A 19,072-nucleotide genomic window follows, 5' to 3' on the forward strand; every position below is an offset into this window, starting at 1 on the left:
TGATAGAGAAGGAGGTTGGGGGATATAGCTATTGTCTTGATTGGCCAGAATAGATAGTATTTTAAGCTTTCCTGAGAAAGCTCCCTTTAATTTATTCTTCTCCTTAATTCTAGTTTAGCTATTCATCCCCAGGTTTGAGAAGGCACTTGTTTGATCCTGACATTTCTGTAGCTAAGTAAATAATAACTCCCAGATAATGAGCAAATATATACAGATGTGTTATGCGAATGGTAAGACACTATACAAAAACGTAAGGTCTTATTTTATACTAACTTGGGAAGTTTTTTTGTTTTTTGGGTTTTTTAGAGACAGAGAAAGAGAGAGCTCAGGCTCGTTAGCAGGGGGGAGGGGCAGAAGGAGAGGGAGAAAGAATCCCAAGCAGGTCCCACGCCTAGAGCAGAGCCTGAAGCTGGCTGACCTAAGATCATGAACAGAGCTAAAATCAAGAGTCAGATGTCTAACTAACTGAGCCCTCCAGACACCCTAGAAGTATTTCTTTTTTTTTAAATATTTATTTACTTGAGAGAATGAGAGTGAGAGAGAGAGAACATGAGAGGGGAGAGGGTTAGAGGGAGAAGCAGACCCCGTGCTGAATAGGGAGCCCAACGCAGGACTCGATCCTGGGACTCCAGGATCATGACCTGAGCAGAAGCCAGTTGCTTAACCAACTGAGCCACCGAGGCACCTCATCCCCAGAAATATTTTTGACAGATTTCTTTTTTTTTTGAAGTAATCTCTACTCCCAACATGGCCCTTGAATTCACAACCCAGAGATCAAGAGTCACATGCTCTACCAACTGAGACAGCCAGGTTGTCACCCCCTACTTTTTTTTGATAGTAATTTTTTGAAGTGTCCTCCTCAAGGACAGAGATTACTTTTTTGGATGCTGTCCCATAGTATGGTGAGGTGTAGATGCCGAATTCTCTAATTTGGTGATTCTTAATCTTTTATCTTTTTTTTTTTTTTAAGATTTTATTTATTTATCAGAGAGAGAGAGAGGGGAAGAGAGCGAGCACAGGCAGACAGAATGGCAGGCAGAGGCAGAGGGAGAAGCAGGCTCCCTGCTGAGCAAGGAGCCCGATGTGGGACTCGATCCCAGGACGCTGGGATCATGACCTGAGCCGAAGGCAGCTGCTTAACCAACTGAGCCACCCAGGCGTCCCAATCTTTTATCTTTTTAAAATATACTGTATTTTTTTAAGAAGTTTTAAATTTACAGAAAAATTGAGCAGATAGTACAGAAAGTCCCCATATAACCTCTCCTTCCCCAGTTACCTTTATTATTGTTAGTATGTATGACACATTTGCTATAATTAATGAACCAATATTGATACACACTGTAATCACCAAAAATCCATATTCTTTTTTTTTTTTTTTAAGTTTTTGCCTAAAGTCTTTTCTCTTTTAGAATACCAATCAGCTTAAAACCCACGTTGAGCTGTCATCTTATATCTACATTACACTTAATTGCCACGTCTCCTTAGGTTCTTCTTGGCTGTGGCATTACCTTCATTTTTTGGGTCATAAACTGGGTTGAAAATCTGATGAAAGTTATGGATCCTCTCCACAGAAAAATGCACGTGCTTCAGATGTCTTATTGAAGGGAGGTCCACCCATAAGAAGCACCGGTGTAGGAGGAAAAGGTGATCTTGAAAATATCCCCTCCTCCACATTTGGGCTCAAAGTCAGGTTCTACTTTGACCTTTTTGCGTAGCTGTTTTCCTACATGGGCCTTGGTTTCACCATCTGTGAAATGAAGGGTTTGGTTTACATCATGTCTAAATCCTTTTCTAGCACTTTGGAAGGTGCGCGTCACCTACAATTGTCTACATCAGAGTAACAAAGGCTGATAACAGACCAAGGCAGGTCAGGTGAAGAAAGTAGACGGGCTTATCGATAAAGAGGTTGCAGAGGTTCAGTGGGGGACAACACAAAATCTAGGTTCCACTTTATGGCTTTGTGGATTTTCTAAGTCATTTCCTTCCCCTGAGCTTCAATTTCCTCATCTGCAGAAATATGGAGGCTCTGCTTCTGGTAGTTATGAAACTCCTGGGAACAACAGCGGACAATGTACCTAGGAAGATATCGTGTAAGGAATTACGAGAAGAAAAAAGATGGAGTTGATGGCTTAGTGCACTGGTGAAGGGCGGGCTTAAGGAAAAAGAGACGGAGCTGAAGGCTCTGGAAAAAGGAATATAGTACACACCTTAGGGCTATCGGACCACACCCTCACAGCGCTGGGATCAATTCTACCTACGTGCCAGCCCCGCCCCCCCCATTCCCCTTAGGCTGAAACTAGCCACACTTCTCATGGCAGTCACAGTGCGACGCTTTCCACCGCTCAAGGACCGCGCGCGCTCTCGCGCCGCCACCTCACTGCCACCTCTGCCCGCCCTTGGCTTCCTCCGATTGGTTCTCGCGTAAGTGACGCAAGTGGTTCTTATTCCACCCACATCACTTCCCAGGGTTCCGCCCCACCTCCTCTTTGCTTCTCCCGACTCGCGTGGCAACCTAACCTGCCCTCGTCTCTGCTGCGCCGGAGGAGCCGGGAGAGCAAGTTAAACCAGGAAGGCGCTGGCTTGTGGCGCGCACGCGCACGCACGCACGTACGCCGGCGGTCGGCGGGGCGGCACGCTCGCGCCCGGGCTCGCCGCGCGCCGCGCCAGAGGCTCGTGCACTCGGCAGGTTGGGCTGCGGCGGCGGCAGCTGTGGGAGCTGAGGCACTGCGCGTGAGAGGTCCCAGTCGCGTCTGTGGCTCCAGTTCCGCCACCCTCCGCTTCTCTCACTCCAGTCTCGGTGCCGGGTGCGGAGAAGGGGACGGCGCTAGTGTTGGGAACCTCGAGCACACCCCTGGCTGCTTCCGATACCGCCATCCTTCCTTTCCCAGCCGCGGGCCTCGCTCGGTGCTAGGCGACTCTGCGGGGAGGCGGCGGCGACCGCTGCCAGTCTTTGGGGAGGAGTCCTGCCCTGCAGCCTTACTCCGCAGCGGGGCCCTAAAGGGTCCGAAAGAGCTCAGCTTCGGTCTTTCCTCTCTCCTATTTCGTCAACCGGTTGGAGCAGCGTCAGTCCGAGAGGTCTCTGGGCTGAGGCGGCGGCAGCTCCTCCGGCTCCATCATGTCCGCGGGCGGAGACTTCGGGAATCCGCTGAGGAAATTCAAGCTGGTGTTCCTGGGGGAGCAGAGCGGTGAGTGTGCGGCTCCCCCACTCCTGGCAGCTGGCCGCGGCTTCCCCGCACCGCCCCCAGTGCGGCCCTTCTGTCGGCGAAGGCTGTCTCCCCGCCTCGCGTTCGCGCTCGGTGCTAGCCCGCAGCGCTGCCTGTGTTTGCCGACCCCTCTTAGCCACCAGTTCCTCTTCGTCTTGATCCTTCGGTCAGATTTTGATCCTTCCGTCCCCGGCTCCGATGCCTCCTTTCCCCGCAGCCCGGGCCTCTCCTGTGGATCTGCCCCCCCCCCCCCCCCCGCCCCAGGCCTCACCCGGCCCAGCCCCAGCCTGCTGTCCATCCCTTTCTTTCTCCCGTCCCAGTCGTCTCACCAACCGTAGCCCCCTTCCTTGAGCCCCACCCTTATTCTTGGCTTTTATCCCAGTTCGCCAGCTCTACGAAGGCCCACCCCGGGAAGCCCCACTCCGGGGATCCGACCCTCTTCAACCTTGGACAAGGAGGGTGGGGGGATTAGGGCGTTGTTTTCCCTAGAGACTTGGCCTTGGGAAGTGCAGATCTGGTGGGAGGTGGGAAGTGGGGGTCGTAGAAATTCTTGGATTGTTTTCAGTTGGGTGGGGAATTAGTTTGGGATATGGAGGGTGCATGTTTGAATTGGAGGCGACTTGAGGATGGAGTGGTTGGGGAATAAGAGGGGTGGTGGTGGCAGTGGCGATTTTTGCTTCTTGGGTTAGGCTGCGCGTTATTGGAAAACCTCATTTTCTTCTCATGACTTTGATCCCTGACAATTCTTTTGGCACTGTTGATGCTTTCCCGGTCTCTGCCAAATGCTATGTCATGATCGTTTTACTTGGAATTTTTCACATCTAACCTCTCCATTTTCTCCTTTCAACATGAAGCAGTGTCTGTTTCTCTTTATGGTGGTGCAAACAGGAATTACCGGAGAAATGTTAATTATTCCACTTCTTTTGAGTGTTTTCCAGTTTATATTTAGGATTCCTGTGAGAGGCCTGAGAATAACAAACATCTTTGTTTTGTAGGATTTCCTTTTGGTCTAGAGAGTAATGGAGTAAGAGGAGAATAGATTCATCATCTACTTATCTAAATTAGGTTTCAGTATGTAATACCGTTTCGTCTAAATGACCCTTTTTGCTTAATATTTCATAGTATGTGGTGAGTGGAATGATCTTACCTGATCAGGCTTCTGCTGTTGCTTACTTTGTATTATATACAAGATCATAGTTTTGTGATGGTTTTCTCTAAAATTATTTCTGGTGATTCCAATTTCATGCTGAATTATGAAAGTTGGCACTGGACAGTGTAGAGATTATCGTCCTCCTTTGTTTTTCTCACATATTTCATGATGGTCTTTAAAATTCAGACATTGAGAGGTTAGTCCTCCCAAGTCATCCTCAGACATTGAGTTAACAGCTAAGTACCTTAGGTTAGGCTGTAGAGAAGCCAATTTCTTTTGATTGGAAAGCAGATAACTTACAAATTCAGAGCTTTTCCTACTACCTTGAACTGTTTATAGTAATATATATGACATTAAAATAGGTTAACATTAGTTGCAAAATTGCTTCCTGTTGGAGCTGAGAAATCATTTTTTTATTTTCAGTATGTAATCTTTACCTCCTTCCTTCTTACCAAGGAAAAATATAGTTTCCTCTTTGCTTATGAATTTTCCTGAAGCAAGTATATGCTTGTTTCTTGATGTAACTTGGTAAGATCCATGAGGGTGATCCCAGTCTAGGTATTTTATAGCAATTTCAGGACAATGCCATGCATAAAATACAGTGTATTGGTCATTATTGATAAATAGGATCTAAAGTGCTTATTGTGGACTCTGGGGATGTTATTGCTGGCCTTATGTTGTGATGCAGAGCTATTTAGTTTGCATGAAAAATCCATTAATCTCTGTCTTAGGAAGATTGTGAGTAGTGATCATAACTTCAGTATCTGCAGGTTTCCTTTGAATTCCTTAAGTAATTATTTTCTAATTCACATTGCAGAGTTTGGTGGCTTTTCATTTTTTACTTTATGTCTTGACAGCATCCCCCTCCACACACACATAGTTCCTGAAGTCATGTTAGATTTTTTTTAATGGACATTATTTTTTTGGAATGGTTTTAGGTTTACAGAAAAGTGAGATCGTGCCAAGGGTTCCCGCATAGCCCCACCCAGTTTCCCCAGTATTCCTCAGTATTCTTGTATATTACATTTGTTATAATGAGTGAGCCAATGTTGATATGTTATTTTTAACTGAAGTCCATAGTTTATTCAGATTTCCTTACTTTTTATCTTTTTTGTTTGTTTGTTTTAAGCATTCAGTTCAGGATACCACATTACATTTAGTTGGCTGTGTCTCTTTAGGCTCCTCTTAGGTGTTTTTTAAAGGACTGTGTTTACATGATTTTTAATTCTGTGGAACTGTGAGGTCAGTTATCTTTTAAGGCCAGGTAATGCCATTTGATAGCTTTGACAATGGAAGATTGATCTTTGTTTTCATGGGCAGTGTCTGTAGTTTCCTTATGCATTAGTAAAGATCTGTAGAACCCATGTCATCTTGATGTAACTTTCATTAATTATTTATTTTTAGGTTTTAGAATTCCACAATTCAGCTTTCAAAAACGAATCTGTGGCAAAGCATTTACCACATTTATAAATGGTGTGTGTGTGTGTGTGTGTGTCTTACCCACAACAGAATGCAAGTCCCATGAAGATTAAAACTTACTTTTTGTTCATTATATTCCCCAGTGCCTAGCGTACCAGGCTCATAGTAGGTACTCAGAAATATTTGGTAAATGAGTGGTGGTTGAATCTACTAGGAACCAAAGCTGTATCAATCTTTGCTATGGTGGAATCTATGTTTTTACCTTATGCTGTTAATAGTTTAACAGTAGCATTTTATACCTCCATTATTTGATTGTATGCAGGGGTACTCTAGATGCTGGAGGGGACAGGGAACCCAATAATAAAAGCTCTCTCCCTTTTGCTTAAAAAAAATAGGACCAGGATTTTGCACTTTTGTGTTGAGCAAAATTAGTTTTGTTTAAAGATACTGTTAAATTATTTTCTATTAGCATAGCACCTAAAAATAAGTCAAATGACATTAAAGATGTGTTCAAGGAATTGCTTTGGGGTTTAGTAGACTTCTATTTAGCTTATCAAAAATTAAGGTTCTGTCTCTGTAAACAAAGATAAATTGTTTCAGCATATGAAGCTTCAGACTGAGTTAATGCCAACATCAGTGTTGGCAGTCTTTTTACAAACTCTTAGGGTCTTTTTATATTTCAGTAGTATACCTGATTTAATAAAGGGATGTGGAAGTACACAGTTTAAATCTGAGGTTTCCTTGAGAAATCTTTTTTGTTGTTACCTCTGGCTCCTCTTATAAAATGCAGAGGCATTTTTAGGGTTGCCATTCATGTTTTATATTAGAAGATTACTACAAACAAATGTTACAAAATAGGGTTACAAATTAGAAAGCATAATCTCAGGTAGAAGCACGTACCTGACCTCCTACTGCTTAGGTTTTCACTTTATGTTACCCTTTTTACATCAGTTCTTCTGAATTAAAATATGGTAGGTAGGGAAAATGTGTCTTACCATCAGAGACCAGGAGTACTGAACAGTTTAGATTGGTTAGATCAGTGATCTTAAACTTTTTCTTCTCAAGATCTTGTTACCTGTTATGCTTTTACAAATTGTTGAGACCCCTAAGGAACACTGTTTATATGGTTTATATAAATATTTACTGTATTGAAAGTGAACAACATTTAAAAATACTTAATTCAGTGGCGCCTGGGTGGCTCAGTCGTTAAGCCTCTGCCTTCAGCTCAGGTCATGATCCTGGGATCCTGGGATCAAACCCAGCATTGGGCTCCCTGCTCAGCGGGAAGCCTGCTTCTCCCTCTCCCACTCCCCCTGCTTGTGTTCCTTCTCTCTCCCTGTGTCTTTCTGTCAAATAGATAAAATCTTTAAAAAATATATTTAATTCATTAAAAAATATTAGTTTTATTTATTTATTTTTTGGGGGAAAGATTTTATTTATTTGGCAGAGAAAGAGCACAAGTAAGCCCAGTGGCAGGCAGTGGGAGAAAGAGAAGCAGGCTCTCTGCTGAGCAGGGAGCCTGATGCAGGGCTTGATCCCAGGACCCTGGAATCATGAGCCGAAGGCATCTGCTTAACCAACTGAGCAACTCAGGCGCCCCAAAAATATTAGTTTTAAGTCCATCATATGAAAGAACCATTTTCCAAACAAAGATTTAGTGAGAGTGGCATTGCTTTACATATTTGCAAATCTTACTTTTTAAGTTTTTTCTTCTTCTTTTTTAAGATTTTATTTATTTATTTGACAGAGAGTATAAGCAAGGGGGAATAGCAGGGAGAGGGAGAAGCAGGCTCCCGCTGACCAGAGAGTCCCATGTGGGGCTCCATCCTAGGACCCCGGGTCCATGACCTGAGCTGAAGGCAGGCAGTTAACTCACTGAGCCACCAGGTGTCCCTACGAATGTCTTTGACTTATTAGAAGACATCCGGATTCTCATAGATCCTTCTGCATTCAGTCTACTGTAATAACACATGTATAGATTCTGCGAAGCTCCACTATTTACTCATGAGAGAATGAGAATGAAAAAACCAAATAACATCAAATGTAATGAAAATGATTTGACTCCCAAAGGGTAGCGGACCCCCCACTAAAGGGTCCTGGGAATCCTGGCAGTCCGTGGGCCACACTTTAAGAACTGTTGATAGATGATATTAAGCCTTTTGTACTATGGATCTTCATATTGCAAGTTAGGGCAATCAAGAAGAATGTTTTCCATATCTGGTTTTGGAGCCTTAAAACTAAACAATAGAACTAGTGATTAAGAGCACATGGTCTGGGTTTTATATTTTAGCACTGGCCACTGACTTTGGACAAATTAGTTGACCTCTCTATACTTCAGTTTCCTTATTTATAAAATAAAGGTAATAGGAACTATTGTGTGGAGTTACTTTGAAGATTAAATTAGTTAGTAAATGTGAAGCATTTAGAAGAGTGCCTGGCACATGGGAAGTTCTCGGTAATTAGTTAAACAAATTTTATTTTTTTAAAAAGATTTTATTTATTTGACAGAGAGAGAGATCACAAGTAGGTAGAGAGGCAGGCAGAGAGAGAGTGAAGCAGGCTTCCTGCCGAGCAGAGAGCCCAATGCGGGGCTCGATCCGAGGGCCCCGGGATCCTGACCTGAGCCGAAGGCAGAGGCTTTAACCCACTGAGCCACCCAGGTACCCCTAATAAAATTTTTAAAATAAAATATTTATTCTTTTTTTTTCCCTTAGATTTTATTTATTTGTCAGACAGAGAGAGAGAGCAGGAGAGAGCGGGCACAAGCAGGGGGAGCAGCAGGCAGAGGGATATGGAAGCTTTTCACTGAACAAGGAGCCTGACATGGGACTGGATTCCAGAACCCTGGGATCATGACCTAAGCTGAAAGCAGATACTTAACTGACTGAGCCACCCAGGCATCCCTGGTTTAACAAATGTTTATGTAAAATTACTATGCTATGAAATGATTTAGTAGAGCATAAGCTTAAAGAAATTTACATTTTATAGGGAAAGAAAGATAGAATATCTAAAACAGTATAGTGTGATAAGTACAGTTGCTTAGAAAAATAGAGTTAAAAGGTGTAAAGAAATGACCAGAGCATGGAGTTCTAGGGAAGACACTGTATAAATCATTATAAATGACTAACCGATTTTTAGCTGAAATTCTTGAATGAGAGCATTCCAGAGTTGGAGGAGACTTTGAGAAGTCACCTAATCCATTTCTTTTAGGGCTTTAAAACTGGATCACTTTTCCCCCTCTAATTTTATGTATTTGTTTATTTAAGAGATAATATTGATTTACTTGAGAGAGAGAGCGTGCACACACTCACGCGAGTGGGCATGCAGGCACACAGAGGGAGGGGCAGACAGTGAGAGAAACTGACTCCCATCTAGGTGATTAGTCTGTCTCAGGTCTCCATCTCCTGATCCTGAGATCATGACCTCAGGTAAAATCAAGAGTTGGGTGCTCAAAGCAAAATGAACCACCCAGGCTCATTTATTTATTCTTATATAACTTTATTCTTATTATTTCTTTAAGATTTTATTTATTTGTTTGAGAGAGAGAGTGCTCACACATAGGGTACCCACGGGCCTCCATCACAGGACCCTGAGATCATGATCTGAGCTAAAGGCAAATGGTTAACCAACTGAGCCACCTTGCTGCCCTCTAACTTTATTTATTTATTTATTTTTAATATTTTATTTATTTATTTGACAGAGAGAGAGAGATCACAAGTAAGCAGAGAGGCAGGCAGAGAGAGAGGAGAAGCAGGCTCCCCACTGAGCAGAGAGCCCGATGCGGGGCTTGATCCCAGGACCCTGAGACCATGACCTGAGCTGAAGGCAGAGGCTTAACCCTCTGAGCCACCCAGGCGCCCCCTAATTTTATTTTTAATAGGTAATACAAACATAAAAAGTGTACTTAGAAAACTTACTACCACCCCGTTCTTGTGACTCCATTCTCCACTCCACCCCCTCCTCCTTTAGTAGTTACACATACTGTTTTTTGTGTATATTCTGGGATTTCTTATGCAAATGCAAGCAAATATGAATATAATTTCTTATTCTCTCTTACATAAGATGTATCAGACTTAAACTCCACACCTTTTTTTGCTTAGTGTGTATCCTAGGGTTTTTTTCATATTATTAGTACATATGAAAACAGCTTTCCCATTCATTTTGTTTGTTTGTTTTTTGAATAAAATTAACCACGCAGAAGAGTTTGTACTTCATCCCAACATGGAGCTCGATCCCATGACTCTGAGATCATGACCTGAGCTGAAATCAAGAGTTGGATGCCTAATGACTGAGCCACCCAGGCTCTCCCCTGTTCCATTTTCATAGCATTATCATCTATTCTGTTGAGGTGGGAGAAGGACCTGTTCCACTTTGTGGAACCATGGAGGGAATGTAAGAGGGTGTCAGTCTACCTTTTAAATAGACTTTGGTTTTTATCACCACCTTTATCCTTATTTCTAGATACACTTGGTGCGAGTGATTCCTGAACCATTTAGGGGGTTCTTTAGCACAAATCAGATTTTTTCTTAGCTTTCTCTATTGTCAGTTTAAAATTGGCCTTTATAGAACCTATTAGATTAATTACTGCCTTGCCATTTACTTTTTACCTTCTAACTTGGATGATTTAAGTTTTCTGAGAACCAGTACTTTTAGAAGTTTAGAATTGCTTAGGGTTTTCTGTTTCTGTTCTTTTTTCTTTTTCTTTTCAAATTTGAGTTTTTTATTATTTTTTAAAGATTTTATTTATTTATTTGACAGACTGGTAGTGAGAGAGCACAAGCAGGGGAAGAATGCGGACCTCCATTCAGGACCCTGAGATCATGACCTGAGCTAAAGGCAGATGCTTAACTGACTGAGCCATCAGGTGCCCCCCCCCCCTTCTTTTTTAAAAAAGTACATTTTATAAAATTAAAACCAATTCAGGGTGCCTGGGTGGCTCAGTGAGTTAAGCCTCTGCCTTCGGCTCAGGTCATGATCTCAGGGTCCTAGGATCGATATCATCTGGCTCCTCTGCTTAGCAGGGAGCCTGTTTCCCCTCTCTTTCTGCCTGACTCTCTTGTCTACTTGTGATCCCTGTCTGTCAAATGAATAAATAAAATCTTGAAAAATAAAACTAACTAATTTGTAACCATATTCATAGTAGCATTCATATTAGCCAAAAGATGGAAGCAACCCAAGTGACCATGAATGGATGAAGGGATAAATAAAATATTTTATATATATACAATGAAATATTATTCAGCCTTAAAAAGAAAGGAAATTCTGATACATGATGCGACATGCCTGGATCTTGATGACATGCTGAGTGAAATAAGCCAGTCACTAAAGGACAAATACTGCGTGTTACTTTTAATTAGCTTACAGGAAGCAGTACTGTTATCCCGTCCTGCCATTGTGACGTTGCATATACCCAGATACCCTAATAGGCTTGGCTTTTGAGATGAAGTCTAAAATCTCCTGCGTGGGTTAATTTTATAGTCCTGTTTGTACTCTCCTATCTCTAGTCTTATTCCTGGCATTCATTTTTTACCCTTTATTGTTAGGCCTCGTTATGCTATGTTACAAAAAAATGTTTTTAATCATCATTAAGGTGTTACATCCTATGGGGAATGCAAGTCTTCCATTCTCAGAATCATAGAACCTTAAATATCCTTTATCCATTTAACAGATGGTCATAGTATGCCAGGCATGGAGCTAGGTCCTGGGGGACATAGTTGTTAATAAATCAGATATTATCTCTGTTTTCTTCTTGCTTAACAGTCTAGCAGTAAATTAGGTTTAAATCTTTTACATTTTTCTGTACCTTCCAACCTCTGTTCTTGAACCATTCCTCCAGCCCATCCTTTACATTATCAGAATAAACTTTATAAAAACGTAAATCAAAGTAACTTCCTTAAAAACATTGTGAATGTACTTATTTCCACTGAATTGTACATTTATAAATGGCCTATTTTATGACATGTATAGTTTATCACAGTAAAAATTTTAATTTTCAAAAAACTCAAACCTACTTTTTAAGTTTATTTATTTAGTCACTTTTAGAATAAAGTCAACTTTGAAAATAAAACAGCCAGCTATTTCAGTAAAACTGATACATAAACCAGCAAAATGAGTTCATTCAGAATAGTAGATTGGAATAGGCAAGCCATCATGAACCATAGGCAAGTCTGGAGAACAAATGAGAGAGGTGCTCTTTTATAGACAAGGGAAATGGGGAGAGGCTGTTACAAACAACGTCCATTGGAATAAACTGGGTGTTTGAAGCATATGACTTAAAAAAAAAAATTAACATACATGTGTTACTTCCCCCAGCGCTACAGGTCTGTGAATCATCAGGCTTACACATTTCACAGCGTTGGCTGAGTTGTGACAGTCTTTTATTGGCTGGGGTGTTGCTAGGCAAGGAGGAAATCTTCCTTCATCCTTCTAGGGTAGTAAAGTAGGCTTGTTAGGAATGCAGGGTAAGTCAGTCTCTTCTTGGTGGGTCTGCAAAGGGCTACAGTGACTGGTAGGGCATGAGAGCACCCCCTTCTGGCCTCCTAACTCCATTTTAAATGAGGTTTCTGTTATTTTTTTCCCCCTTTACATTAAGATCTTTCTCTGAAAGCTAGGAGCCCAAACCTGAAGGTAACCAGCTAAATAGGTTAAAAGACCAAGGGTCATTAGGTGAAATTTCTTGTAACCAGTGGGTTTGTTTCCTTTTCTTGTGTAATTGAATTTCTACTTCTCCAGATACATTTATCCATATGCAACAGGTGGTATTTGCTATTGCACAGATGCCTCCTTGTTCAGCAAGCAGGTAATCATGTCATTATCCAGAGCTACTTTAGCTAGTGATTCAGGGATCATTATTGGACTGCTGTTGCTTTGCCTGTGACTGTCCTAAAGTTAGAGATTTCTGATGATGCATTCCTTGGCTCTTATTCCAGCCCAAGGAGAAAGCTCTTTATATGCAGGCACACCTGGAGTCATATAGTCCTCCTGCAAGTTCCTTTTTAAGGTAACTGTGGAGATTTAATGGGGTGAATCAGTGTCAGGTTTATGATTTATTGTGGATGTTGATGGGGACACTTAAAAGTCCCAATAAGCATTGATCTCCAGTTTGGCAGCTATCTGAACATTTTTATGCCCATGGGAAATGGCATCTACTAAAATGAAACCAGTTGGAGCACAGAGGACTCCAGCTACAGTATGGTTGTTTATAGATCCATTAGCTGGCATATCCAGATTGACCTTTTTCAAGCCAGGGATTAGAAGAATTGGGATGTCATTCTGTGAGCTACCGCCCCATGCTAAAGGGGTCTTTTCTAAAAGTCTTGCAAAAAGGAGTTAGCCCATTTGTATTTCTCTTGAATGCAGGGTAACAGATCATTGGAAAAATTGCCTACAGATAAGACCAAGGAATCTCTGACATTATGAACAGATTAGAGTTTTTGGTGATGGATCCAGCAGTCAGAAAGGTTCCCCCATTTTGAGGTTCCTCCATTTTGAGTCTGTATTTGTGTATGGTCTAAGGAAATGGTCTAGTTTAATTTTTCTGCATGTGGCTGTCCAGTTTTCTCAACACCATTTGTTGAAGAGACTATTTTTTCCATTGGATATTCTTTACTGCTTTGTCAAAGGTTAGTTGACCATAGAGATGAGGGTCCATTTCTGGGTTCTCTATTCTGTTCCATTGATCTTTTTGTCTTTGTGCCAGTACCATACTGTCTTGATTACAGCTTTGTAATAGAGCTTGAAGTCCAGAATTGTAATGACATCAGTTTTGATTTTCTTTTTCAACATTCCTTTGGCTCTTTGGGTTCTTTCTGGTTGCGTGTAGATTTTAGGCTTATTTATTCCAGCTGTGTGAGAAAGTTGATTTTTTTTTTTTTAAGATTTTATTTATTTATTTGATAGACAGAGATCACAAGTAGGCAGAGAGGCAGGCAGAGAGAGGGGGTAAGCAGGCTCTCCACTGAGCAGAGAGCCTGATTCGGGGCTTGATCCCAGAACCCTGAGATCATGACCTGAGCTGAAGGCATATGCTTAACCCACTGAGCCACCCAGGTGCCCAGTTGATGGTGTTTTGATAGGGATTGTATTGAATGTGTAGATTGTTCTAGGTGGCATAGACATTTTAACAATATTTTTTTTCTTCCAGTCCTTGAAGGCTTAGTATTCTTTTTTTTTTTAAAGATTTATTTTTATTTATTTGACAGAGAGAGAGAAATCACAAGTAGGCAGAGAGGCAGGCAGAGAGAGAGAGTGGAGGAAGCAGGCTCCCTGCGGAGCAGAGAACCCGACATGGGGCTCGATCCCAGGATTCTGGGATCATGACCTGAGCCGAAGGCAGAGGCTTTAACCCTAACCCACTGAGCCACCCAGGCGTCCCTAGGCTTAGTATTCTTATTTGACAATGTTTCTTACATAATATAATATATTGAATAATTTGTATAACATCTCTTTATATAAGGAGAGAGAACAAATCTTTTGAGATACTCCAAGGACCCTCTGGAAATTCTCAAAGTTAGTTCAAGGTCAAAAAACTTCATGTAGAATTTAAATTTTGGGAAGTTTGTCAAGAATATTGAAAGATTTGGACATTTGGCTAAATAGGATCAGAGAAAATTATGAAACTAATTATCTACTTGGCCTCAGTGAAAAAAATATTTGAAGGACAAATATAGAAGTTTATATAGCTGCAAAAGAAAGCTTTAGTTCTTTTTGAGTAGAGAAGACTTGGTTTTTCTAAGTAATCAACAATGTGATAAAGATAAAACACAGAATCAAGATCTTGTTTCCTAGGCAGATTACATAACAGTAAAGAAACTTTGTTTACAATTTATTAGTCTAAGAAATTTTTTTTTTAACAAAGCCATTCAGTTTTGAACCAGTATACTTCTGATATTACATTAAAAAAAAAAAATGCATCCTAACGTAGGGCTTGAACTTGACCCTGAGATCAAGACCTGAGCCGAGATCAAGAGTTGAGTGATTAACCGACTGAACTACCCAGGTGCTCTAATTTTAAAATTTATTTTTAAACAAATGCATTTTGATCTTAGCTTGATTGTACATATGATTCCTTTCCCAAGATTTCTTTCCTGAAAACCTTCTGTAACTTCCTGTGTCCATTTTAGTTTGTCCCTTATTCTTTGCCTTTCCAAAATAACCAGCTTTTCTTTAGGACAGAATCACTTTTGTTTCCTTCACCACAGTGCATTTCCGTTCCTCATACCTTCTTTTACTGAAAACGGGCATTGTATACCACTTTATACTTCTCATATACAGTTGTTTTCTTTCTTCTTTATTGGTTTTTAGTAGCTTTACATATATTTATTGGAATTCCTAATTCTTAGAATCCTTAATTCTCAGTGAAAACTAAGATGTAAGCAATCTGGCAAATTTATAATACATTTTATAATTTCTAGAAATGTGCTTTCTGAGCATGGCATAAAACATGTTTACTAGTAGACCCAAATATCTTTAGTTTCTCTATAATAAAAAGCCAAAATGGATAATCTGTATTTAGTAATTATTGTTGTAGTATTTTATCATATTTAGAAAATGATCTTAGTAATATAATGAAATTTTATCATTTAATTTAACTTGGTAAAAGCCTATAAAGTTTTGAGTTACCAGGGAATGTTTAGGAAAGCTGCTGCTGCTTTTTTTTTTAAAAAGCATACATACCATAAAACAATTATTTTACCTAAAAACTCTTAGCCCATTTTCATTTGTCTATCTGAGTGATTTTAAAACCAGCAATTAGGTTTAGGTTACAGAAACTTCATGGGGCATTAGTCAAAGTTGGCCATCAAGTTTCACAACAGAGATGTCATGAACTTATTTAACTAATAAACCCAAGTGGAATAAAAGTCTGTCTTCATTAAACCAACAAATTTGTCCAAAAAAAACTCCGCAAAACCAGAAACAACAAAGAACCCCCAACAAACTTAAACTAGATTTTATTTATCAAAGATTATCCCAGATCATGTGAACTTGAAAAACATTTGGTTTAGTTTACTAAATTTTTATAAGCACTTACTTTTCTTTAAACCAATCAAGTAGAGCTCTTTACAAATGAATTTTGGCAATACCATCCAGAGGTAGAAAAGTGTCATGTGTATATATAGATACACAGAAACATACAGATACAGAAATCTTACAGCTTTTGTTTTAAAGATCTTAGCCTTGGGGCACCTGGGTGGCACATTTGGTTGTGTCCCAACTCTTGATTTTCACTGGGATCATGATCTCCAGGTCGGAGGATTGAGCCCTGCATAGAGCTCTGCACTCAGGACTGAGTCAGCTTGTCCTTCTCCCTCCTTCTCTGCGCTTCCTGCCCACCTCCCCATGCCCAGGCCCATGCTCAGTGCGCTCACTCACTCTCTCTCTTTCTCAAGTAAATAAATAAATGAATAAAATCTTAAAAAAAAAAAATCTTACCCTTCTTTTAGGTACAAAACTAAAAAGAATAGTTGGATCTAAATTGTTTTTTTCTGGCAGATGGACTGACAAAGTTAACCTGTTCAGGTAACCAAAGCATTTTTTCTAATGAAAAAAAAATTTGAAAGATTTTATTTATTTAATTTATTTATTTGACAGAGACACAGTGAGAAAGGGAGTAGATGCAGGGGGAGTGGGAGAGGGAGAGCAGGCTTCCCTGATGTGGGCTCACATCGAGCCTGATGTGGGCTCGATCTCAGGCCGAAGTCAGACACTTAACGATTGAGCCATCCCATGCCCCTTAATGAAACATTTTTATTTGCATGCTGTAAGGATCCTTTCAGACCTGTTTTTTAAGTCATTATGTCTTTTAGATGCTTCTGCATACCAAGGGGAGGATCTGAGAGATTTGGGATCTGCATTTTTTTTTTAAGATTTATTTATTTATTTGACACAGAGAGAGAGAGAGAGAAGGAAGCAGGCTCTCTAGCGAGCAGAGAGCCCGACGTGGGACTCGATTCCAGGACCCTGGGATCATAACCTGAGCCGAAGGCAGAGGCTTTAATCCACTGAGCCACCTAGGCACCCCGGGATCTGCATTTTTAAGAGTGCCCCTTAACATGGATTTATTTAAGTCAGAGCTTCCCCCATGACCATTACAATTCCAAATTATCCAAGAGTTTACCCATTTTTCCAGAAAGGCACAAGATGCTGGTCCAAGGACCAGATAGAATGTATCTTCTCTTTGGATATCTTTCTTTTTTTTTTTTTTTAAGATTTTTATTTATTTGACAGAGAGACACAGCGAGAGAGGGAACACAAACGGAGAGAGTAGAAAGGGTGAAGCAGGCTCCCCGCCAAGCAGGGAGCCTGATGCAGGGCTCGATCCCATGACCCTGGGACCATGACCAGAGTGGAAGACATAGGCTTAATGACTAGCCACCCAGGCGTCCCATTGTCTTTGGATATCTTAACTAGGAGGAACAGGAACGCTATTTCCCAACAGCTGTTCTAAAACACGGGAGGGCACCTGGGTGGCTCAGTCTTTGAGTGTCTGCCTTTGGCTATGGTCAAGATCTCAGGGTCCTGGGATCCAGACCCGGGGTGGGGGGGCTCCCTGCTCAGTGGGGAGCATGCTTCTCCCTCTCCAATTCCCCCTGCTTGTGTTTCCTCTCTCACTGGCTCTCTCTGTCAAATAAATAAATAAAATCTTAAAAAAAAAAAAAAAACCAACACTGGAATCACTTGTTTTCCCCCTTTTGAACAGGATGAGTTTCTTACCATGAAGCTTCAGCAAATAGAAATGAAACAAGTAGAAAAGAGTAACCACTAGGGTAATCCCTTCATAAAAACAAGAAGGAAAAAACTTAAAGGCTTTTATGCCAGAGAGCTTAAATGGAAGGAGAGCAGAGCTCAGATCCAGGAGAGACCCTCAGACTTTAGGGTCATTGGGAAAGCAGTGAATTCATTGGGTTCTGTGGGTATCAGCAATTGTTTGCTCACCAGCCTTGGAATTTTTAGGGGCTTCTCTGGATCCTACTTCTGATCACTAAGTAATGTTGACTTTGAAAATAAAACAGCCAATTATTTTATTAGCAAAACGGGTTTATTTGGAAATTTTAGAGGAATTGCAATTCAGGACAAGCTAGTCATGGTAAACCCTAGGCAAGTCTGGAGAGCAAAGGGGAGGGGAACATTCTTTTATAGAGATAGGGAAGGAGTTTGGAAGGCCTGCTATAAACAAAAAATATGTTGGAGTGAATTTTGAGTTGAAAGTGTAGTGGCTTTTCATTGGCTGAGTTGGACAGTCTCTTATTGGCTGGGCTATTGCTATTGCCAGGCAGGCAAAAAAATCTTACATTATCCTGCTGTGGTATTGAAGAAGGCTGCTGCTTGTTGGAAATGCCATAGAAGTCTCTTCCTGTTGGGTCTGCAAAGGCCTGCAATGAATGGCATGGTATAAGAGCTCCCCCTCCTGGCCGCCTGACTTCATTGTGAGGTTTCCTTTATTTGGTTTCAAAAAGTCTAAAATCTTTCTAAATGATTTACATGACCCATATATGGCTCTTCTCCATCTGTCCATTCTTATCTTGAATATATCTCCCACCATCTCTCTTTGTTTCAGTCAAACTGGCCTTTTTTCAGTTGTAACTTTTCTCTAATCTCTGTCTTGTTACAGACTCCCACTTCCCCTTTCTTTGCCTGGTTAACTCCCTTGTATCCTTTAGCTTTTCACTTCAAGTCACTCTTCAAAGAAGTCTTTGCGGACTTCCTCAGAATAGGTTTCCATTCCTTATATTCGGGACCCTTAAAATTTCCGTTTTACATTTGTTCTGTAAGTTCTGTAAGGGTGGTAATTGTGAATTTCTTGTTCCTTACTATATTCTAAGCACATTGTAATGTTTGACATGTAGCAGAAGCTCACTTAATATATTTGAATTAGTGAATAAATAATTTATGGTTTTTTTCCCTATTTAGCTTCAGAAAAGCCTTAAGGTTGCTTACAGTAATAAATGCACATAAAGGAAAATGATTAAAGTTTTATTTATTTGAGAGATAGTAGAGAGGGAGAGAGGGTATTAACTCTGCGTTGAGCATGGAGCCCATTGTGGGGCTCAGTACTGAGATCACAACCTGAGCTGAAACCAAGAATGGGATGCTTAACCAACTGCACCCACCAGGAGCCCCAAAAGAAGATACTTAAAAGAAAAAATGAAACAAAACAAAAAACCTAACTTAGGAGGAGGAAAGTTTGATATGCTAAGTGTCTGGTATGAAGCTGGAATCAGTCAGTGGCTGAAGTTGAGGAAAATGATGACTTGGAAAAGCCATTGATTGGATTTATCAAGAGCCAACTTTAAAAAGTAGT

The 19,072-nt window shown here is 40.8% G+C and overlaps 1 protein-coding gene across 2 annotated transcripts in view; it reads left to right on the forward strand.

The window, feature by feature from the left end:
* Positions 1–2,994: 2,994 nt before the first annotated feature.
* The window catches only part of RAB6A (RAB6A, member RAS oncogene family), an 88,675-nt gene continuing 72,597 nt past the window's right edge, over positions 2,995–19,072 (forward strand). For both annotated transcript variants that reach the window (XM_032358348.1, XM_032358347.1), the window contains exon 1: positions 2,995–3,185. In XM_032358348.1, coding sequence (XP_032214239.1) covers positions 3,116–3,185 — 70 coding nt within the window. In that variant the 5' untranslated portion in view covers positions 2,995–3,115. The remainder of the gene's footprint in view (positions 3,186–19,072) is intronic.

The sequence above is a fragment of the Mustela erminea genome, chromosome 9 (assembly GCF_009829155.1).
Source record: "Mustela erminea isolate mMusErm1 chromosome 9, mMusErm1.Pri, whole genome shotgun sequence".
NCBI lineage: Eukaryota > Metazoa > Chordata > Mammalia > Carnivora > Mustelidae > Mustela > Mustela erminea.